Source organism: Rhincodon typus, chromosome 9 (assembly GCF_021869965.1).
Source record: "Rhincodon typus isolate 14 chromosome 9, sRhiTyp1.1, whole genome shotgun sequence".
NCBI lineage: Eukaryota > Metazoa > Chordata > Chondrichthyes > Orectolobiformes > Rhincodontidae > Rhincodon > Rhincodon typus.
Window position 1 is genome coordinate 73,575,421 of NC_063340.1, and position 24,480 is coordinate 73,599,900.

Below are 24,480 nucleotides of genomic sequence, written 5' to 3' on the forward strand. Positions count from 1 at the left end.
CGACATGTCCATCCTGGGCCTTCTGCAGTGCCACAACGATGCCACCCGAAGGTTGCAGGAACAGCACCTCATATTTCGCTTGGGAAGCCTGCAGCCCAATGGTATCAATGTGGACTTCACAAGCTTCAAAATCTCCCCTCCTGCAACCACATCCCAAAACCAGCCCAGCTTGTCCCTGCCCCCTTGACCTGTCCATCCTCCCTGGACTGATCTATCTCCTCCCTAACTCCCCACCTACACTCACCTTTACTGGTTCCATCCCGCCTCTTTAACCTGTCTGTCTCCTCTCCACCTATCTTCTCCTTTATCCATCTTCTATCCGCCTCTCCCTCTCTCCCGATTTATTTCAGAACCCCCTTCCCCTCCCCCATTTCTGAAGAAGGGTCTAGGCCCGAAATGTCAGCCTTCCTGCTCCTCTGCTGCTGCTTGGCCTGCTGTGTTCATCCAGCTCTACACCTTGTTATCTCAGATTCTCCAGCATCTGCAGTTCCTATTATCTCTGAAAGTATTCTCAACAGGCAGCAGCAATAATTAAGTACATTATTCAGTTCACAATCTGTCCTTTTGCTTACATCTTTGCTTAGCCAAGTGAAATGTTAACCTTGAATCCTTCAGCATTCATTCTGCAAAGTTTAGATTGTTCCTAGATTGTCAATAAAAGGAGCTACATTGAAATGTACTGTAACATCACTTGTGTTATACTTTTTCAGCTCTGCATTTTCAAGATTAGATGTGGTATCTGATACAGCATCAGACTGTTGGTCACCTTGACTTCAACATTAACATATGCCCTCGGTGCCCATATGGACTGCTTTTCTAACAGTCTGCAGTTTTCTGCAGTTTCCTTGTCTGTTACGCATTTACCTTACCTTCCCCACTGATCAATACGCTCTAAATGGGCATCAATAATGTCTTTTCCATTACAAGCCAAGCCTAAGCCATTCGGGAGAAACTCTTTGATTACTCCTTAAGAAGAAAAGAAATGTTGTAAATGTAGCAGATGCACAGCAACATGAGCCATACCTATTCATTGATGAAGCTTATTTAGTAGCATGGGCAAAAGATAGCACCCACTCTGATCACAGTAATGTACCCTGTGCTCAATTAACACAAGTGCCACCTCTCATGCGCACCAGAAAGCTATGAAGTCCTATGTTTAATGCAGCCAGTATTTCAGCAGCAATTCAAAGTGGTGGGATAACTGTTGTGGTTGTTTTGCATAGAAACATTATAAATATCTACAATTTCCAAATAATGCTAAAAGCTAAACTTATAATTCTGTATTGTAACTAACATAAAATATGTTGAGAAAAGCTCTCTTAAAGTACATCTAACGTAAAAGATAGACAAGAAAGGGTACAATCTCAAAGGAACTACATAACCAGGAAAATAAAAGAATGGCAAAGATGCTGAATGTATACAAAAACAAAATACTCCAGTTTCTGTAAATAAAAACAGGAAATGTTGGAAATACTGGTAACAAACATGGAGAGAAAAATAGAGTTAACATTTCATGTGCCTGTCCATGAGAACTCTCCGATGAGAGGGTCACAGGAGTTTTCATGTCAGATCACAGATCTGAAACATCAGCTCTGCTTAATAAGTCTGTAGTTTCTGTATTCATGAAGCAGAATGAAGGAACTGACAGGCAGAACAACCAATTAATAAAAGTATTGAAGAAGATGCAGTTTAAGAACTGACTAAGGTATGGATGGTTGGACAGCCTACGCTGGAATACATTGCAAAGTGTCCCGTACAGATCATGTGACAAAGCATGGTAATCCCTCATAACTGATGGGAGGGCTAAAATATTGACTTGCCTCAGCTGCAATGTATGTATCTTACTTCATTTTACGAGGTACATTTCTAGTAATGTGAGTTCCTCTTTCCAGGCTGGCAAGGGATTTTAAAGTCCATCAGAGCCAGGAACATAATGAATGTTCTACAAGGAATGCTGGAGCCCCATTCCCCATTCTACATCTACCCTTTGGAGATTGTCTCTGTGGATCCCCAGTTGCAGCATAAGACCTTAACATATTACCATAAGATATTGGAACAGAATTAGGCCATTCAGCACATTAAGTCTGTTCCACCATTCAATCATGATTGAAACATTTTTCAACCTCATTCTCCTGCCTTCTCTCCATAACCCTTGATGCCCTTACTAATCAAGAACCTATCTATCTCTGCATTAAAGATATTCATTTAGCTGTTGTGCACATGTAGCCTGAGGTCAGTGATGCCAGCTTTGAGTGGGAGACAAGCTTAGTCTTATCCTTTTATTCCGCCATGGGATGTGGGCTTTGCTGGTGATGGCAGCATTTGTTGTCTACTTAAACACTCCCCACTTACCCAGGGTTAAAATTACTGCCTTTATTTAAGGCAGCAGCTTCAGCAGAATTCAGATGGTTTGGAGATTAGTTCTCTAATGAGATTCCAATTAACCTAGGGGCTAAAATAAGTCAATTTATACCTGACTTGGCCAACAGAAAGCAGATGGATGGGTGGTTAAAATCAGCTGGGCAACTCACGTACAGAGAGAGCAGTCAATTAATACCACTTTAACCTATACATGAAGTGTACCATCAGGCTGCGACTACATTTTAAATTGTGCCTTGAGAAGGAATATCTTTTTGACTTCTGCCTCCACTTCAGTTGTTTTGGCTTCACAGGCTAATATCCATATTCAGCAACATATTGTTTAAATTTATTATGAATGCAATATTGTGACAATGACCAAATGTTCTCTTTTTTTCACAATGTTGATTAATAATTATCGGCCAGGACACACTTGCCCACTCTTCAAAATGATACTGAAGGATATTTTTATATCCAACTGAACATGCACGTTGGGCATTAGTTTGACAACAGGATGGCACATCTGATACTATTGTGTTCCCTCAGTACTGCACAAGATAGTCAGCCTTAGTTTTGCCTTCAGTGTGGGACTTGAGCCCAGGAACTTGAGGTTCAGTAGCAGGAGTTCTAGCAGCTGAACCACATCTGCCAACTGAAGGTAAAATTGAAGCATCTCAGGCTGGATAAGCACATTCAACACAAGTTTCTTTTTCCCTTGTTCATCCACTAGTGCTGTTTTGGAATCTTACAAGAAACATTCAGGCACTTCCTGTCCGGGCTATCCATTCCCTGCAGAAGTCTCCAAAAACGCCTGGCTGCAGTTTTCCTTCACCATAAGTGAGCCTCCTGTCACTCCAACACCCACCAGGTCTGTCAGTCAGATGTTACATTTCATACATTTGGGGCAAAAAACCAGCCGGCAGCACGTGGATAGATCTCAGGAGGTTCAAATCCACAGGCCTCACACCACTGAGGTCCAGCACATTTGCCACCCGTCCCCTGTCGACCAGAATCTGACAGTTGGGTAAAATAGGGACAAGGATGCATAATACTTACATATTACTGAACTTGCACATTCTCTCTGCACAAAACCTGCTTTAACAAGAATGAATTATCTCTGACAGACAGTACCTGAACTCTCAAGAGGTAGTCCACAGTTGAAATGATGATATTGACTGTTGTGTTGTTGCCCGTCTGGGTTCGTAGATAATTCTGGAAATCTTTAGACAAATAAATCAACATTTTAAATACGAAATGGGATCCAAAGCAATCATTATCTTATATATCTACAGCACATGTGCAGGTTAAGTATAACAGTCTGATACTATTCAAATCACAACCCAAAGATAACAAGAGCAATTAATAATCATAGTCCAATCTGGAGTATCCGAGAATTGGCCTGTTATCTTTACATCTTTCTTGTAAGTTTTTTTAAGCCAGTCTTGATAATTTTGTTTATGGAGGCTCTTGTCTTTAGTAAGAGAGAAGGTCTCATTTTTATGACATCTGGTGAATTTTGCCACTCTTTCTTCACTTAGGTCTTATTATTTTAAGTAGAGGCAAGTTTTGTTATTTTTTTCTGTAAGGGATGTCTTGCATAGTTGTATATGGAAAGCCTTTCTCTGTTACGGCATAACAAGACTATTTTTATTAACCACTTTTGGTGTGTCTGGGTCATGTCACTGTTTATTACAAACTGGGATCTTACAACTTGTGAACATAGATAGGATTATTATTTTGTATAAAGAATCTTATATTTTTCTGTGCTTGTCTTTTCACAAATCTGTGCATACTGGCCTTATATTTTACCATTGGGAGTCTGGCATTTTTATGCTTTGTGTTGCAGTAATTTGTATAATGGGTTGTTTGGAGTTTTGGTGTATTTGAAATTCCTATATTTACATCTTTTGTAATCTTACATGGTCTTTGAAATACATTTCTGGTTGCCCACCCCAAAGATTGTACATTCCTGGCCTCAATCCTTTCAAGAATCCTTTCAATCTCAAAGTCAGTTTTCAACACAATTATTGTATCAATAGTTCACCAGTTAAAAATCAAAACTGAATAAAATGTGAATACAACAGGCATCAGTTTTCCAACCATAGTGTAATGCATTGTCGCATGACCAATGAACACACATGCAGCCTTTGTTACACACCTGAGTTGTGACCTTCACAGAGCAGCTGGAGAAATCGAAAGAGATCACACGTAAACTCATCATCCTGCATCACCTTCTCACCTACAAGATGTCAGTGATAGTGAGAGTGCAGCATGTCAGTATCAGGAGCCTGGCAATGTGCATCCTAAATCTAAAACATCTGCACACTTTTAATTAAATTACAAATATATTTATATATACCACCTAGTTCCCAATATTTGCTAATCATAACTACTGTTCTATCAGAAGCCCACACAGTGCACTTCACAGATAGAGAACAAATGAAAACAGCCACACATAAAATATGACGATTAAAAATGAAATCTGAAAACACTCAAAACAAAACACATGAAAACTATTTTAGAAGTTGGCATGGCTATTGCCAATATTTATTGATTCCCCTAAAATTATATATTTTATAATTATATATAAATACATAATCAAAATGGTCTTGCATGTGCATGTGTATGGATTTAAAATTCAAAAGATTTCATGATTCATAATAATTTCAACCTTTTCTTAAAAGCATTAACTTGGTCAAAAAAAAAGGCTGGCCTTTTATGATGCTTCGTCAGTGACATATCTGGGATGTTGGGGCTACAGTGTTAATTAGGCTGTTTGCTTATTTGTTTACAAATTTGTAATTACATGAGCTTTAAGAATGATGATTCTGGAAAGCCAGGTTCAGAAATGTAGCTGCTTTTTGCTAATTTAGTTGTAAATCTAAAGCGGAGTGGGCAAGGAAAGTCTTGTGGGACACGAGTTGTGACGATTGTAAAACGGTAAGTGCCAAATCTTTAATGTAAATTATGGCTCTTGCTCTTTTCTTCTACAGCTCATGTTTAATTCAGTATGTTATGTAGTTCTTTTGAGTTTGAACATGTACAGAAAAGCAAATTTACAGGAGCTTAGGTAAACTTTCAAATGTGCTTGAGAGGTCGAAAATAATATTTCAGATTCTAGCAGCCAAAGCATGTTCACCTTAACTTTTTTCTTAACATTTAAATCCAAATTGGCTAAATTCAGGACAGATCTAAATGAAAGATAGTAGTGTTGCGAAGTTGGGTAGTGTGCTTGTGGATTGGGAGGCAGGAAGTTAGAATCTGGTGTTTGTAAAATGCTAGAGGAGAAAGCATTGCATGGTCCCTTTAAGAAATGATGTGCTTTTTCTACGCTTAGATATTTAAACAAAATATCTGTGAATATTGTGGATTGTGGGTGCACAGAGAGCCCTCACATTTTTATCAAAAAGCCGTACAGTTAGCAGGCCAAGCAGCAGTTTTGTTCTGTTATCAAGACAACAAGTTTTGAATTTAGCCAATTTTAATCAGGCACTTTGAGGCTAAAAACCAATTAAATTTAAATCTGACTGTTTTCGCAACATAGGACCAATCCTGTTGTAAGAAATTTATATGTCATCAAGGGTATTAGAGCAGAGGGCAGTTGGAAAGTCAGGATAGCAAGCCATTAACTCTTAAGAGAGAATCACTAGTTCTCACAGTCTTCTCTAAGTTTTAGAGAAAGTACTATTTAAATCAAAGGTACAAAACTCGTTAATATTCCGGACAGAAGAATTCGACGGAGAAGGCATTCCTGACAGAACATTCGACACAGAAGGGACAGAACATTCTGGAAGAAACATAACCTGGCTGTAATTGTGAGAGACTGAATTTTAAAAAAAATATATATTTTGTCTTTATTGGAATAGCATACCACTAGAATTTTTTATTCAGGAATAGAAAGTAGTTAGAAGGGGTTTATTTGGTTTGTTAATAATTTAGTCAGTTTGTTCACTGTTACAGTTAGATAAATAAACAGTTACTTCTTGATTGTAAAGTGAATATCAGGGCTTTATTCTATTTAACCACTAGAAGTTGAGGAAAAGCAGGTTACACCACTTTTCACACCCTTTTTAACAGATTATACGGTGAGGCACTCCTCTCTGAGTGTTTTGGTTTTAGTTCTCAGAGGGGGATCAAACTCCACTATAACAAACTGGGGGTTCATCCGGTATCTGAACGGATTTGGACAGATTTGAACAGATTTCGGGTATGAAAGGTCCCAGCAGATTTAAAAAAAGAGTTGGGGAGTAGAGTCCTAGATCCTTAAGTAAAACTTAGGTGAGAAGTGGAAAATCTGTTTAATTTCAGTTGCTTGCTGTTGGTTAAAAATCAAAACTGGGGAAATAGCTTCTAACATTGCTGACACTCCAAAATTTGCCAAGAAAGTTTAGAAAGACAGAAAAAGGAGACACTTTTAGAATTAGCAGATAGGCTAGAATTGGATTTAACTCGGGATAAGAAGAAAGCTGAAATTATAACACAGCGAGCCAATCATTTAAGTATTTCAGGGAAATAGTCAAATGTGGTGGAGTTAGAAAAATTAAACTGCAAATCAGCCAATTGGAGTCAGAAGATAAAGAAAGAGATAAAGAAGATTCCTAGCTGAAGAGAAAGAAATTGAAACAGCTTGAATTACAGTTAAAAGCTGACCAGAAAGAAAAGGAAGGAATCACCCTGGCAGAGAAAAAAGAAAAAGAGAGAGAGTTTGAACTTTGAAAGTTGACAATTACACAGGAAAGTCAATTTAAGTGGATGGAGATGAAGATAGACGATAGGTTTAGTTAGGAGGAGGGTGATGATGAGCAAACCCATCGTAGCCAAAGGCCTGGTAGGGATATATACAAATATGTCTAAAAATTACCAAAATTCAATGAAAAAGAGGTAGAAGCCTTTTTCATTTCTTTTGAGAAATTGGCTAAACAGATGAACTGGCCAGAGACTATGGGGGTAATGTTAATTCAGACCAAGTTGGCAGGCAGGACTAGTGAGGTGTTGCAGCGCTGTCAGGAGAGGAGTCAAGAGAATATGAAGAAGTAAAATATTATATTTTGAGTGTCTATGAATTGGTACCAGAAGCGTATAGACAATGGTTCAGAAATGCAAGAAAGGAACCAGGTGAGACTTATATCGAGTTTGAAAGAATTAAACAGAGCAACTTCGATAGATGGATGAGAGCAATAAATGAGGATCTTAGAGAAGTTATTCTGCTGGAGGAGTTTAAAAACTTACTTCCAGAAATGATCAACACTCATGCTGAGGAATAGAAAGTTAGATCAGCGAGAAGAGCTGCAGAGATGGCAGATGAATATGCATTACTGCATAAATCGAAATCTGGTTTCCGACAGCAATTTCATTCCGTGAGGGATAGAAATCAGAAAAGAGGTAGATCCTTCAATGAAAAACACAGGGAACAGTTTACCACATGTTAAAAAAAAACCCAAGTGGGTGGAAAAGAGGTGAAAGATCTCAGGTGTTTTCACTGCAGTAAAGTGGGACACACAAAGTCACAGCACTGGTGGATTAGGAGAGGCACTGGGAAAAAGGCTGTGGTAAAAGAGGCTAAACTAGTGGGATTAGTTGAGCAAGTGAAGGAAATCCCCAGAGAAGTCAAGAAGCTGCAGGAGAGTGCCCAGCCTAATCATGGGCTGGATAGTAAGATAGCACCTGATCTTTTTAAAGCCTTCACCTGTATGGGTAAGGCTTACTCAGGTAGAATAGCGGGAGTAGGAAAAGAAGTTAAAATATTGAGAGATATGGGAGCTGGTCAGTCTCTAATAGTAAGAGATGAAAATATATGCACTTCTTCTGAAATATTGCCCAAGAGTGATAATCTGTGGAATACATGGAGAGAGGATTAGTGTTCCCCCATGTAAAATAAGGCTTGAAAGTCCAATCAAGACTGGGGAAGTGATAATGGGAGTAATAGAAAAATTGGCTGTTCCAGGAATATCGTTTGTTCTTGGAAATGATTTAGCTGAATCACAGGTGGAGGAGCCAAAAGAGAACCAGGGAACTGAGGAGTTAAATGGAAAATACCCTGGAATTTTTCCAGATTGTGAGGTGATATGATCCCACAGCCATAAGTTAAAACAAGAAGGGAAAACAAAGGAAAAAGACGAAGGAGTTGAGTCCAGTTAGCTGATAATCTGTTTGATGAGATGATAAAGGAAAACCTAAGCAGGTCCAGCATCAGGCAGAGATGTTTAGTTCTGAAAGACTAATGGAATTACAACAGGAAGATGAAACAATAAAGGATTTCGATCATAAAGCCTACTCTGAAAAGGAATCAGAATGTATTCCAGAATGTTATTATTATCTTAAGGTGGAAATGGAGACCTTGGCATGTTAGCACAGGTAAGAAATGGGCGGAAGTGCACCAGATTGTGTTGCTGGTAGAACACAGACAGGAAGTCTTGCGAATTACCTGTAGGAGGTCATCTAGGAGTGAGGGAGACCCAGGCTAAGATAAAGAAGTACTTCTATTGGCCTGGATTACATAAGATGTGGTTGAATTTTGCCGTAGCTGTCATACATGTCAGATGGTAGGAAAGACACAGGCTGTAATAACACCAACACCTTTGATACCAATTCCCACATTTGAAGAACCTTTCACACAGGTGCTGATTGATTGTGTAGGTACCCTCCCTAAAACCATAATGGGAGCCAGTATTTGCTAACCATAATGGATGTGTCCACCAGGTTTCCAGGGGCAATTCCACTATGGAATGTTAGGGCAAAAAAGGTTGTGGAGGAGTTGCTTGCTTTCTTTACCCATTACGGAGTACCCAGGGAGATTCAATCAGACAAGGTTCCAATTTTACTGCCAAATTATTTAAGGAGGTTATGGATAGTTTAGCCTTCCAACACTTTAAATCAAGTGCATACCATCCTAAATTCCAGGGAGCATGGAAAGGTGGCATCAGACCCTAAAGACCATGCTAAGGGCTTATTGCCAGGATTACCCAAATGATCGGGATAAAGGTATCATATTTATATTATCTGCTATTAAAGATGCTCCAAATGACTCATTTTACTCCATTTGAATTGATATTCAGACATGAAGTAAGAGGGCCTTTAAAATGAATTAAGGAGAAGTCGATAGGTCCGAAGTCAGAGATCTCACAGTTGGATTACGTATCTGAGGTGAGAGAAAGGTTAAACAGAGTAGGTGAATTAGCTAGACAACATTTGAAAGGTGGCACAGCACATAATGAAGCAAGAAGCGGATAAGAAATCTAAAATTTGTAGATTTGCCCATGGGGATGAAGTATTGGTGCTGTTACCAATGGTAGGAGATCCCTTCAAAGCAAGGTTTCATGGTCCCTATCAGATTGAGAAGAAGTTAAGTCAGGTGAACTGTCTGGTAAAGATGCCAGATAGGAAAAAAATATTATCAGGTATGTTATGTGAACATGCTGAAACCTTACTATGACAGGGAAAGGGAACCAGAGAAACAGGTAGTAGTTTCTGCCACTCAGAGTGAGGAATTAAATCTAGGTGATTCGAATTTTGACTTGCCTCAGAATAAATTGAATAATAAAGAAGTCCTTGAAGAATGGGATTGGGTAGTGAGCTATCTGTCTCAGGAACAGAGAACTAAATTGAAAGACTTATTACAGTGCCATGAGGACATATGTAGAAATAGAATGCGGAGGACTATTGCCATAATATGAGAGGTTGACATAGGGAATGCCATTCTGATAAAACAATGCCCCTACAGACTTAATCCTCTCAAAGCTGCACAGGTTCGGAAGAAAGTGGAAGCGATGATCCAAGACAACATCATCAAGCCGAGTCAAAGCGAGTGGAGCTCACCAATCGTGTTGGTTCCCAAACCTGACAGTACTCAACAATTCTGTGTCGATTATTGGAAGGTCAATGATCTTCAAATTTGACTCATTCCCAATTCCAAGGCTGAAGTATTTTGTCGAAAAAGTAGGACAAGCCACTGAATTTTTTGAAGAGGTAATGAGGATAATTGATGAGGGAAGGGCTGTGGATATAGTTTATATGGACTTTAGTAAGGCATTTGATAAAGTCCCACATGGCAGGTTGGTACAAAAACTAAAATCACAGGGATCCCTGGCTAGATGGATTGAAAACTGGCTTGGTCATTGAAGACAGAGGGTAGTAGTAGAAGGATGTCTTCCAGTAACTAGTGGTGTTCCACAGGGATCAGTCTTAGGTCCTTTGTTGTTTGTAATACATATGAATGATCTGGAGGAAAATGTGGGTGGTCTGATAAGCAAGTTTGCTGATGACACGAAGCTTGATGGAGTTGCTGATAGTGCCAATGATAGTGCCAACTTGTGAAAGTATACAACAGGATATAGATAAATTGGCGACTTGGGCACAGAAATGACAGATGGAGTTTAATCCAGACAAATGCGAGGTGATGCATTTTGAAGGATCAAATTTAGGTGTGAATTATATTGAAAATGGCAGAACCCTTAGGAACACTAACATTCAGATGGATCTGGGTGTGCAGGTCCACAGTTCCCTGGAAGTGGCGACACAGGCAGCCAAGGTGATTAAGAAGGCATATGGTATGCTTGCCTTCATCATCCGGGACGTGGAGTACTGGAGTTGGCAAAACATGCTGCAGCTATATAAAACCCTTGTTAGGCTACATTTGGAGTATTGTGTGCAGTTTTAGTCACCACATTACCAGAAGGATGTGTAAGCTTTGGAGAGAGTGCACAGAAGGTTCACCAGGATGTTAGATAACAAGGTGTAGAACTGGATGAACACAGCAGGCCAAGCAGCATCAGAGGAGCAGGAAAGCTGACGTTTTGGGCCAAGACCCTTCTTCATTTCTGAGACAACAAGTTTTGAATTTAGCCAATTTTAATCAGGCACTTAGAGACTAAAAACCAATTAAATTTAAATCTAAATTTGACAACGGGGAGGGCAGTCGGAAAATCAGGAGTGTGAACTGCCATCTGCAAGAGTTAACAGCTCTCAGCTCTCAAGGGAGAATCACTAGTCTCACAGTCTTCTCTAAGCTTTACAGAAAGCATCATTTAAATCAAAGATACCTACGGCACAACTAGTTAATATTTCTGACAGTTGAATTTGACAGAGAAGGCATTCCTGACAGAACATTCGATGGATAAGGCACAGAACATTCCGGAAGACACATAACCTGCCTGTAATTTCAAGAGACTGGATTTTTTTATCATTTTGTTTTATATAAGTGGGACTTGTATTTATTGGAGCAGCACACCATTAGAATCTTGTTTTATTCGGGAATAGTTAGTATTTAGAAGGGGTTTATTCTGTTTATTAATAATTTAGTTAGTTTGTTCACTGTTAGAGTTAGATGAATAAATTGTTACTTGTTGATTGTAAAGTGAGAATCAGGGGTTTATTTTATTTAACCACTAGAAGTTGAGGAAAAGCAGGTTACACCACTTTTCACATTCCTTTTAACAGATTATGGGGCGAGGCACTCCTTTCTCAGTGGTTTGGTTTTAATTCTTGGGGGGGGGGGGTCAACCTCTGCTTTATAACAGTAGAAAATTGAACATTTGCATGACATTCTTGAAAGTAATGGCACTTACAGCGATAAAGAAAGGAAACAGGTCTCAATATATTTTAGTAACCTGGAATTTGTGAAGATTCCCAAAGCAGTGTCTAATGTGTCCCCTGTCATAAATGCAGTCCCTCACTCTCAGATTCATTGATTTCCCAAGTGTGGTTGGGTAATTGAACACTGTTCAAAGTTAATTGTTAGAATCTGGATCCACCACTCCACTGAGTTCCCAGTCTTTGCTGTGCTGCCTTGGGAAGTTACTAAGCAAGTGCCCGTGAGTATACTGTGAGATGAAGGACACATCAAACAATGGCTCATTGCTAGGCCACTGTTGTACTGTACACGTTGCTCTGCCATACCATATTTAAAACATTGTGAGAAAAGGAGGATAGCATAAAGAATTTTTTAATAGGAAAATAACATTTGGTTGAGTATTCCAAGTTGTAAGCTTCAGAAAGAGTCACTTTGTTGTGTGTGGAATCATTCAAGCTGAACAATCACATTTAAGTAAGCTTAGTGATGGAGCAAAGTAAAGATCTGAGCTCAATTTTAATCAATGAAACTAATCATCCCAACCAAACCTGTTGGAGTTTGGCCATGAACCATGTCAACAATTCTAAAATATGGAGACTACTGACAAGTCATGGCTGATGAAAAAGGTTAATGCTTAATGGCTTTATGACTTCATGTGGGACTTTTCAGGTGTGTAACTACCGATGGAATACAGTAAGTGAAACAACGATGTAGTGAAAAGAAAAACAAGAAGTGTTGATAGTTAGTTGAATGCGAATTCAATTACTGACTAATCTCAAAAAAAACTTGGCTGAAAAAGCATACTGGATCCAGAAACGTGGAAATTACCTTTGTTCTGTGGCCTGATAATTTCCATGGACACTGTGAAAGATGGGATTGATGCAATAGGATAGCAGGGACCGGAATTATAATTGACTTTTTCCAAGTTCCTCATGTAATTTTAGTGCAAGATTGGTACATGCTCCTCAGAAATGGTGTAAACAACAATGTTATTTACATGGAGTAGAAACCAGGACAGAAAACAAGTACCTAAACTATTTCAGAGTTGAGGGGTCAGTCAAGGTCAGAACCTTATTCTTGGTGATACTGAAGCTGTTTATTACAATCATCAGTATTCATGGTTGACTGATGATACAGCCATGAAACTATTCCGAAGATTTCCAATAAGGTGCAGAGATAGTTTGATCCTTATTACACCTGTTTTCTCATTTTCAGGCACCAAAGGCCTCAATGGAGGTGTTCTATCCTTTTCTGTATTCTATTAAAATAGTTTTATTCAATTTTGGCAAAATGGGACTTTTCTTGTCAACTACAATTCTTAGCATGGTCAATGAAATTAGACCCTTGCAAAACAATGTCCACACTGTGAAAACTTTAACAGAGAACTAATTGACTGTTATTTTCCTAAGACTAATATGTCCAGTTTGTATCATGAAACATTATTCTATTTCTGCAACCAGTATGCAATTCTGATTTCTGGAGTTTTACATTTAACAGGCTGAACCTCAATAGCCAAAACAATACAAAGGCTTTCTGCCTGAACTTCACATTACAATATATGCAAAGGAAACCAGTTGCAAAATAGGGTAGATAGTAAAACAGAGATTAAACTCACAGAAAAAATGTCATCTGCATCACAACAAATAATCAGCGCCATTGCATTTTAGTTTTTAAAGCAACTGAAAAATTAAATTAGGTACAAAATTTAACACCAAAAGTCTTTTAGTTGTTACTTGCACATTGACAGGTGCAGCCATAAAGCCACATTGAATACACAACAAATACTACAGTAACTGTACACCACAGTTTGGCACATCCAACCACCGCATCACTGCCACTTAACGGCTCACAGTTCTTACATCTAGTGTGCCAGTTACTGTGCAAATCCTGAGAGAGAGGCAAAACAGATGTGAAGTTGGCTAAAAGGCTTAAACTTTTCTAAAGCAAAAACAAACAAAAATATATGTTTTCTTTTGTATTAACAACTATGCACAATGTTTAAAGAGTGCGAATTGGCAGAGTTCAGGACCTGTACAGTGCTGACACAAGGTAACAAAGGAAATGGCAGAGTTATAATTACCGCGCTCATGAGTGATGACTGAGGAGGGGAAGACAGAACAATTGAAATCAAAAGAAAAAAAAATGAGGTTAGGTAGTTAGAAATTATACTCAACTTCGTTCTAAATTTTATAAGAATTGGGTAGGTTGAAAGAGGTGAAAACAGAATTGTAAAAGTCACACAAAAATAAAACCATATATTAAAGAAACAGAATTATATGCATCTTCTTGGTTTATATCTAATAAATAACAAAGGGTTTATGTTATTTAAGAAAACAATATTTTTCAATAACTAACAAACCCTGTGTTTAACATTTATTTATGCAATGAATTCAAAATGAACAGTTCAACACTTAATTACCTTTTTTTAACAAACAAGCACACATGCACACACATGTCCTAATGCACAAGTACATAGGTTTAATACTTAGTGCTGTTGAAAAGGTACTTGAAAAATTTGTGCAGTTCAGAAGTCCTTTTTTGCTCTTTAACATCTAATCCTAGCATTTGCTGAATATCTAATTTGGTTGATTGCTATTTGTAATTTGGTAAGCAGTGCCACATTTCTCAAACAATGGTAGTTAGTGAGTGATTTAGCATTCATGGAACACAACATTACTTTTGTTACATTTTAACACAATCACATAACAAGTGAAGAAGCCATAGATACATCATGATTAAATGGCAATGTCTATTGAATGGTATTCAAGAAAATTACACTGAAGGATGCTTCAAAGTCAAGATGAAGAAGGACAAAATAAAGATGAATGTGTACAACATTTGAAAATGGAAAATGCAGCAGTATGATTGGCTTGTGTGCAAGCAAAACAGAGGCTTCCAGATCAAGTATGTATTAATAAACATTTTTGGAATAGTTCAGTTTTTGATCTCTAATCTACAAAGGATACCTCTAAAATGATTAGTTGAGAACACCAAGGTTTGCAGTAAGCAGAATACTTTTGTTCTAAGAAAGTAAAATGCATAATCTTTCGATAAGTAAAGCTGCAATGCTGCTGGTGCATTGTGCATCCATTACATGTTTTTCTTTACTCAGTTTGGAGGATAACATAAATTCATAATGAATTTCTGACACTCGTAGCCCACAAATCACCATTTGTTGTCACGTATGATATGGGATTCATCCATTTGTACTTTAACAGAAGAATTTATTACTTTATTTTAAGGTAAAATGGATTAATTCTATCATGAAAGTAAGAGATAAAGGAATGCCATACAAAGCTGTTCACATGCTGCCATTATAAATAGTATATAGAAATAGGAGTAGACCATTCAGCTCCCTGAACCTGTTCTGCCAGTCAGTGGGCTGGCTTACTGGGATCCTAACTCCTCCCTTTTGCCACCCTAATACCTTTGGCTAGCAGAAATCTGTTTACTTCAAAGTTAACAAAATTAACTGAGCTGCCATCCAATACCTAATGTAGGATAGAAAATGTAATACTTGTACTTCTATCAGCATTAGTGTGAGGTCATATTTCTTAACTTTTTTCTCCAAAATGATCTGACTCTGATTTCGAATTATATTTCCATGTCTTTAACTTGCCACCAGCGGAAAACAATTCCAAACTATCAACTCATTCAAACATTCTAAAAAAGCTCAGTTAAATTACTTCTCACTTTTGCTTATAATTTGATTCAAGGATCCCTAACAATTTGATGTGCTGTACCCTTTCCAAGGCCTTTCTATGGTGCAATGCCCAGACATGCGCACCCTACTCCCAATATGATCTAACCAGAGTTTCAGATGGATGGAAAAATCTTTCTTCCATTTACATTCCAGTCCCTCTGAAAAAAAAGGTTGAATTTCCAGTCACGTTCTTGATTTTGTTTTTTTAACCTGACTGCTATATTTTTGTGATTGTGTAAAGGAATCCCAAAATTTCTCTCAACCTAGCAGTAGTGTATTACACCAAATCATTCTTTTGAATACTTCCCACTTTCAACTGCAACTTTACCCAAGAAAGTATCTGATTGGCTTGGTGTCATCTTTCTCTACCTCACATCTGTTAAAATTAGCTTCCCTATAACCCAGAATCTAAACAACGTTGCTTGTTCTTCTAGTAGTTTGTAGGTTTATAATTTTGCATTAGTCTTTGCAACAGGAGAAGAAATATGATTGCAATTATTCACGGACTATTTTTAAGACAATTGTCTCTTTACTCCAGGCTTCATTTCCATTCAAAGGTTGATATTTGAGGTACAGAAATGGCCGCTGTATTGATGGCGTCCACTTGAATTTGGCCATAGATGGAGATATTATGATATACAAAACATATTGATGACTTTTAGCATGACTGTTGGTGTTTTTTTATGGTTTATCCAAATAAAACCCTTTAAAATGCACGTACTTACTAGAATCCCAATGACAAACTTTAGTGAAAATGCAAGTTCTCCAGACTTTGGAAATGGATGAAAATGATAATAGTTTTCTTGGAGATACAGGGGCTAATACCTAAACATTGCCTTTTTTGATGGCAAGGGTGGCAGATCTAGTAGAGTTGGACAGAGCCGGTGCTATAATTATGCTGCAAAAGACACTACAACTGCTGCATTGTAAATTTATTAACCATGTTTTCGTATAATTTCCAAAAATGAATACATCTCTGTTACCAAATGACTTAAAAAGGCATCAAGAGCAGTAGATCATCATCATTGTCAAGAATCAGTAGTAGATCTTGCCATATACCACTCTTTCTAAATATTGAAATACTGCAATATAAATGCTTTACACAAATACATACTGCAGCTATAGCATCTTTCTTAAAGAACTTTATTTAATTACTTTCAAGGATTATTTATTTCTGAGCATTTTAATAGAATCAGAAATTTGAAATCAGAAATTGAAGCAGTGCTGTGATCATTGTCAGCTTGTGAAATACAGTTGCAAAACAAAACCTAAGAATGTAATCTCATGTTCAGTTTGCCATACCAGTATGTAAATATTTAACACATTTATATGAAATCTTCCATCTCAAATGGAGGAATTAACCTATATAAAGCACACAAGTTTACAGCTTTATTAATTGAGCACAGGAAGACTTTTCATACAAATGCATTAAGTGTTTGCATGCTAGCTAGTAATTCATGGCATAATTACAAATGAATAGTGTAATTTTCCTCATTTTATTAGAAAGCTTAGAAAAGATGACTAGAATACCATATTGTGTTTCAGCATATACCTGATCCCTCTTCTGTCACCATGCCAAGCCCTTCTGCTTTGTTTTGGCGTTCAAATGCATTTAGATCAAGTACACTGCAAATAACAGAAATAGATAAATAATTCTTTTTAATTTTTCTGTGATTAAAAACATGAAATACAGGGTTTAAAAATGATGATTAGGCTCAATTGATCCACAGATGATAAATTTTTAATTACTCTCAAACAGTAAGAAGTTTTTTTTTAATCTTTTCATAATGCAGTATTGTGACAAACTGAAATGCATATTTTGAGTTGTATCATGCTTTAACTAAAAACGGGCTCCAATGTCCAAAAGGTGGATGTCGAAAGCCTGAATATCTCACTCGAACCATTTGCCCCTTTTAAAAATTATGTTAAGACCAAGCCTGCAATTAGAGATTTTCCACTTCTTTTTTGAAGTTATCAACTACTTAAGAAAATGGGTGGGGAGGAAGAAACATGAGATTTTCATGACCAAGAGACAACTCACTATTGTCTGTAATATTGTACATGGGAACATACGGAAAAATATATGAAGACATCAAGTTCATAGGCATTCACTAAACTTGATTTACTGGCAGAAGAAGAGTTCTGTGTATTACTGATAAACGTTGCTTCTCATATATTACATGCAGTCATGTCAATATCACGACCATACAAATAAGGCAGAGGGTGGATACTGTGCAACGGTTGATTCACCATCTGATCCTTGAATGGCTCTGAATTATATACAAAGCTCATGTAAAAGTATGTTGGAGTAGTCATTATTCAGCTGGATGGGTGCAGATGCAACAATATTCAAGAAGCTTGATGATATCCTAAAGTAAAAAAGTTTTCTTGCTCACTTAACTCAATATTGTTCATCTCGACAGTTGTCTGCAGCATGTGCTATCTAAAGGTTGGAATGCAAGCTTATTTTAACAGCATTTCCTGGCCTTACGGCATCTCCCATCAATGGGTACAAGGGCAGTTATGAAAATGTTATCAATTGCAAATCAGCCAAAAGCCACATTTTTTTTTCAAATGGCATAACTGAATATGTAGCACCATTCCTAAATCAGGATTGGATAAAAATCCTAATATTTCCTGTTCATATCCATTGTTAAACATATCAATACCCATAAACTGAATTAGGCAGCAAAAGATATTATTGTAAGTTTATAGTTTAGCACAAACGCCAGTTTCCACCTTTCCCTTCTAGATACTTTGCCTGTCCAGAAGTTAATTCCCATGAGGGAAGAACTTAGCTCTATACTTTTTTAAATCAGCCTGTTCAGACATGTTATGGCATACCTCTGGAGAAGGTGGGACTTGAATCTGGACCTCCTAGATCAAATGTAGGGACACCACCCTGCATCACAAGATCCCAAGAACTCAGCTCTATTTTTTACTGAGACAAAAGAGGGCCTCGGGTTTTTCTTTTGTGAGACAGAAAAAGACACCTTTGTGACCAGAATTTATACAAATATTGTTTTTCTTCCATCACCCATGTGGCCAATTAAATATTTATAAGCAAAGTCTGTTAAGGGCAAAGTTAGCATCAAAAAGTGAGGGGAGAGAGGGAGGGGACTAAATCAAAATGGAGTTGGAGGGAGAAATAAAGCACTGTATTCCCCACAAGTGAGAACTCAGCTCTTTTTTTTATTTAACATATTTTTCTAGTCAACCTGCTCAGTGATGTTATTACACATGTCGGGTTCAGGTGGGACTGGAATTGGGCCACCCAGCCCAGGGATATGGACACTACCATTGTGCTACAAGAGGGCCCTAGAATTCAGCTCTTAAATTCAAAGTCCAGTGAGCATCACGTGCTCTCAATCAACTCTGGAGTTGTTCTGATTGACCCTTAAAGAGACTTGCATTTCTAACACTGACTGGATGACTGCAGTTCCAACAGCACTCAACAAGCTTGACTGCATCTGGAATAAAGCAGCCCATTTCATTGTACTGCAGTTTCAGCATCCACTCCCTCCACCACTGGCACTATAGCAGTAGTGTGTACCATTTACAAGATACACTACAGAGTCTTCTTAGTCACACATTTCAAAGCCACAACCACTGCTACCTGGAAGAATAACAGCAGCAGATATACTTTGAGCTGCAAGTTCTGCTCCATGCCACTCACCATCCTGACTTGGAGCTACATTGCTGTTCCTTCACTGTCACTGGGTCAAAATCCTGAAACTTGCTTCCTAAAAGCATCATTGGTGCACCCTAAACCAAATGGACTGCAGCAGTTCAAGAAGGCAGCTCATCACCACCTTCTCAACGGCAAATAGAGATGTGCAAAACATGCTGGCCCAGCCTGTGACGCCCACTTTCCTTGAAAAAATAAAAATAACTAAACAAAGTGAGCATCATCACCATAAAGATTGTAATCTATCAAGGAGAAAGTCCCATGCCACCTTCTCATCTAATATATCCAATAAATAACATTATTGATAAAACTGTCAAAAATCTAAGGCATTACTCATCAGCTATGTGGTTCAAATTCAGTTGCAGAACTGTGGATGGATCCATACAGAAATATCGGCAATGTGCCAGTCACTTTAAATTTCTGGGCTTTCAGAATTGATACCATACACCAGTCATTCAGCATTTACCGCTTGGTCAAGATATAGAGTGCAGTGACTGTAACGAGGTCAGCCAGCTGGACTTCATAGAATATGAGTTCCCTGATTGGGGCTGTTAATCTGGTTCAAGCAGGGAGCCCTGGCTGACAGATAAAAAGGGGAGTGTCAGACATACTGCCATTCTCACAGCTGACTCTGAAGAGGCAGTGCAAAGTCAAGCACTGATCATGTGTAAATACAGGGTGACTTGGTGACAGGATTTCATACAGCATATTCTCTAAGTAAGCCATTCCCACGTCTGAACCAAAGAGGTCAAGAACCATCAGCTAGACTGCAGGACGTGAGCAGAGTACTACTACAATCAATAAACTTGCTGAACTTTTCAGGATTCCCTCGCTCAAATATGACACATCAGAACACTGACTACCAAGAACTATCAAAGAACTAAGAGCATCATCACCTGGAAGGATACTTCAGTTTGTCAAGGAAGTATATGCAGAGAAAGGGTTCCACAGCATTCCAAGACATCGAGAAATCCTATTTTTTGTGCTTGTGAAAACTGCACATCTGCACAGACAAATCAGTAAAATTGACCCAAATATTTATGGCACTCATGAATCAGCTGTGAATCCATAAAGTCACTGAATCCACAAAACTGTGCTTTGAAAGAGAATTTATCTTCCACTAATACCTTCGTTTCTTTAGTACTTAAACAACAATAAAGCATAGCTGCTTCACAATCTGACATTTAGCCGATGCTATGAAATCAGACTTCAAAAATGTAAAAATTGGTTCTGTTGTCAAATATCTGGAAATAACTATAGCATCTGATGACTGAAAGAATAAATTAACAGTTGCAAATTTGCTCAGGTGCCTTATTAGAGTTGTTTTCGCACTATATTGCAGTTTATTTTCTGTTGCTTGGTCAAAACCCTGGAACTGCCTTCCTAACCACACTGTGAGTATATCTACCCACTGGGAGCTCAGCACCTTCTCAATGCTAATTAGCAATGGGCAATAAATGCCAAGCTAGAGATGCCCACCTGCCATGAACAGATACAAAAAATCCCTTCAGCACAAATGTTTTTCATCCATCCAGTATCAGATCCACTAGCTGGTAACAGTGACAAGAGTATCTGGAAATTTGGTAAATGACAAGTCAAATAGTGGATCTCCTTAACCAATAAGTGTTATTTATTGAGAGATAAACAGGGGCAAGTGTGGAGAAATTGAAGGATTAGCTGGTGAATGCACCATAACACTACATCAAGTCTATGTCTTACTTGTCTGACTTTAAAATTGGCATGACTGCGCACAGTATATGAGAAACTACCTTTCTCAGCAATACCCAAAACTATCAAATCAGCTATGAAAAAAGAAATAATGAGAAGGAAATAAAGATTGGATTGAGAGATAAAAAGAGACAGAAAGGAAAGTAAGAGAGCATTTCAAAAACTTTAACAAGTTGCTATATTAAAGTAATAAAACTCCATATTTCAAACTTTTCACTGGCTAAGCAAGAGCACTTGAATAACTATTCTTACAAAAAAAACACATAGTTAAACAAATACTTAAGCTGTTAATTACTAGATTTAAATTTTGATGGTGAATTTAATAGGTAGTGAATACATAAACGCAACAATTTCATAAAATTCATTGGGATATTATGCACAGAATATGGTGTCCATAAAGTTAATAACAGAGTGGTCCAAATTGGCTTAGCAACTCGTGGTAATTTCCATTCCTGGGCTAGTTCTGTCTTGCCACCATCAAGAGCCAATTTGCACATTAATAACAGCATGACTGTTCACTTGCTGTTATTTTTTCAGTGATATTCTAGGTCCACACATGAGTGATTGTCACAAAAACACCAGGACTGGTGACCTGGAAAAGAAAAACTCCCTTAAGAATGAAACATTGCATTCTCAATCCTGGAGTTACAAATGCAAACAAGGTCTGTGGGTGAGATCACCAGTGAGCTGCTGAATCAAATTTAATTCAAGCTGGCCGTATTCTGACCACAATAATTAAAAACTCGAAAAAGTAGAAAATGAGCTAAAGGAAGTGCTGAAATCCCTCTCAAATGGAGCAAGGTATGAACTGGAGGAGAACATGTGGTAATCTTACCTGCAAGACTGCATGAGGCCAGCGAGACTCTGAAAGAAACCTACATCCTTCTTCTCTTTTAGACAGTCCAGCATTTTCTGCAGAAGATAAAAACCAGACCTCAAGTGATGGATTAATGACTAGAAGTTGCAGTTGTATCAAATACCTATTATAATTTCTGTTTTAACGTATCACATTCAAAGGAGGTAGAACATTTTCTGATGGAGGGTGAGTCAAGGAAAGATATTTGAGATGATTAGACAAAGAACCAAATATGGAGGTTCTGTGGCACACTTGGTAACAATATTACCTTGGCCCAGAAGACCCTAAGCTCAAATCGCTCTCACAGAATCGATAGCGACAGAAGGGATCTTTAGAATGTGGTTCAATAGTCGTTATGCAAGCTGCAAATTACACCATTGTCCAAGGGGACAGAAGTGTACAAAGTTGAATAAAATAAACAAGACAGACACAATATGGATTCCATAATGAGTTAACCATGGGCAACCGAAAATTGCTGAATTGTTTTTGAAAATAAACTGACTTAATAAACAGAAGAATGTCTATGGACACAGTCCATATGGACTTCTAGACACATTTGGTTAGTTCCACCTTCAGGAGGTGAAAAGCTAACAGGAAAGCTGTGGAATTAAGGGTAAAACTCTGAGATTGGCCTTTATCTCATATCACCGAGTAAATCACAATCTCAGGTATTCCAAATGGGAGGAAGAAATATGCAGCATTCTTTAAGGATCTGTGCTGCAGCCTCAATGACTCAGTCTAACTATTGATGTCCGAGAATGCACAATAGGGAGACATATATTGAAGCTTGCTGATAATATAAAGATTGATGGCTTAGTATATAGTGTAAACAGGAGCAAATATTTACAAAGATTCATCTAGCCTACAATGGGCAAAACTATGGTTGATGGATTTCATTGTATCATAAGGTTACATATTCAAACTGCATTCTAGACTCCAATTGTGGTCTAATCAATGTCTACTACAGATTCATCATCAGCCCCTTGCTTCAGTATTCAGTCTAACTTACCTGTTGAACTGTTGAGTTTCCACCATTTAGAATAGCAATCCCAAGCTTTAGAGTGGATGCAACCATTGGTCCCATCTCCCCTAAGGAAAATGAAAGCAGCTACTGAATACATTTATTTATAAACCCATTTTAAGCAAAGGTACAATATCGTGGGTCCACTAATGGACAATAATGCGACGTTGCTGGGAAAAGCCTTAAATCTTCATTCTCATAGTTCTGGCAGCATATTTCATAGCATTAAGAGGCAAATGTGTCAAAGCTAAATATTTCACCTCTAGGCTTTCAGAAATCATAATGCAGGTGGATTCAAACAATCCACATCCAGTGAGAAAGTAACAATTAGGTGTTCAGAACAAATCCGCAAAGACTTTAGTGATTAATTTAATGGATGTAGGAGATAAGAAGACTAAAGTCCCATTTGTAGAATTTTCTTACTACAGGGACGTCTCTCAGAAAATTCTTTAAATGTCCTGTACTGCAAGGGCAGCAAATTAAAGGAAAATTAAATACAAATCGAGTCACCAAATAACAAAAAGGAACTGGAAGGGATCTGGGTGACAGAAAATTTGTGAAAACAAAGAATAAGGAAAAAAAAGGTATTGGTTGGGAGACTTATCAGGATACTGCCTGGGCTGTAGGGTTGGGGGTAGGTTATTTTTAACAGTGTAGCTCCATGTAACCCTTAGTTCACTTACCTTTGCTGGCGCTGATCATCTGCAGAACCATCTCAGCAGCTCCTCGGTCGTGGAGTCTCGCTTGCTGATAAAGAAGCTTTTGCTTCTCCATTTCCTTCTCCTAAAGAGAAAGACAGCAGGTAATCAAATGAAGGTAAATGAAGCATTTCCTTTTGTCCGACAAGAAGACTTTGTTCGTTTTAAAACCTAGGGCTCTATGCTAACTTCTCAGGCCATGCATATTTGAGGCCTAACACTGAAATTTTGACTTTGCTGTTACCTGTATGCAGTCCATCTTTGCAGGAGGCTGACAAATGAGGTCAAGACATCTGCCTCACTGCATTTCAATAGTCAAACTAGTTCCTTCAACCATCTTAGAGCTGGAGTATCCTTTTTGGAGGAGATTGCACAAACAAATGAACTGATCCAAAATAAAGCCCTTTCTAGCAGGAATCTGGCATTCTCTTTAGGTCATGTACTGGGTTGTCAACAAACACAGGTGTTCACAGGGTAGAATACAGAAACTTTTATCTTCTTGCTGTAGGATGATGTGAGAAAATACTTGCTGCACTTTAAGCCTGTTTCCATCAACACACTGTGGCTCAGAACTTCCAGCATAGCCACCCTTGGTACGTGCTTGGAATTCATTTTAGGTTATTAATCAAGCGTGATTTGGAATGTTGAAGAGAAGAAGGCGCAAACATTTTTAACTTGCATTGATTAAGTGTTTTCCAAATTGCCCGGTTTAATGAAAAATGTTCGAATTTGGCCAGTGTGGGACAGAATGCATGCCCCAAAAACAGCAGCTCATCTTTGTTTCAGCCCAATCACAACAGGCAAGTAATGCACGGGCAGAATTAGCTCCCAAGCACACCGTGTGTAAGTGCGGTGAGGAA

General features: G+C 38.1%; 1 protein-coding gene across 1 annotated transcript in view; it reads right to left on the minus strand.

Moving 5' to 3' along the window:
- Positions 1-24,480, minus strand: part of ryr2a (ryanodine receptor 2a (cardiac)) — a 450,194-nt gene that overhangs the window by 65,205 nt on the left and 360,509 nt on the right. The window contains exons 77-83 of the mRNA XM_048601350.1: positions 23,606-23,705; positions 22,911-22,990; positions 21,881-21,957; positions 17,182-17,255; positions 14,007-14,024; positions 4,517-4,597; positions 3,490-3,578 (exon numbers count right to left, since the gene is read on the minus strand). Coding sequence (XP_048457307.1) covers positions 3,490-3,578; positions 4,517-4,597; positions 14,007-14,024; positions 17,182-17,255; positions 21,881-21,957; positions 22,911-22,990; positions 23,606-23,705 — 519 coding nt within the window. The remainder of the gene's footprint in view (positions 1-3,489; positions 3,579-4,516; positions 4,598-14,006; positions 14,025-17,181; positions 17,256-21,880; positions 21,958-22,910; positions 22,991-23,605; positions 23,706-24,480) is intronic.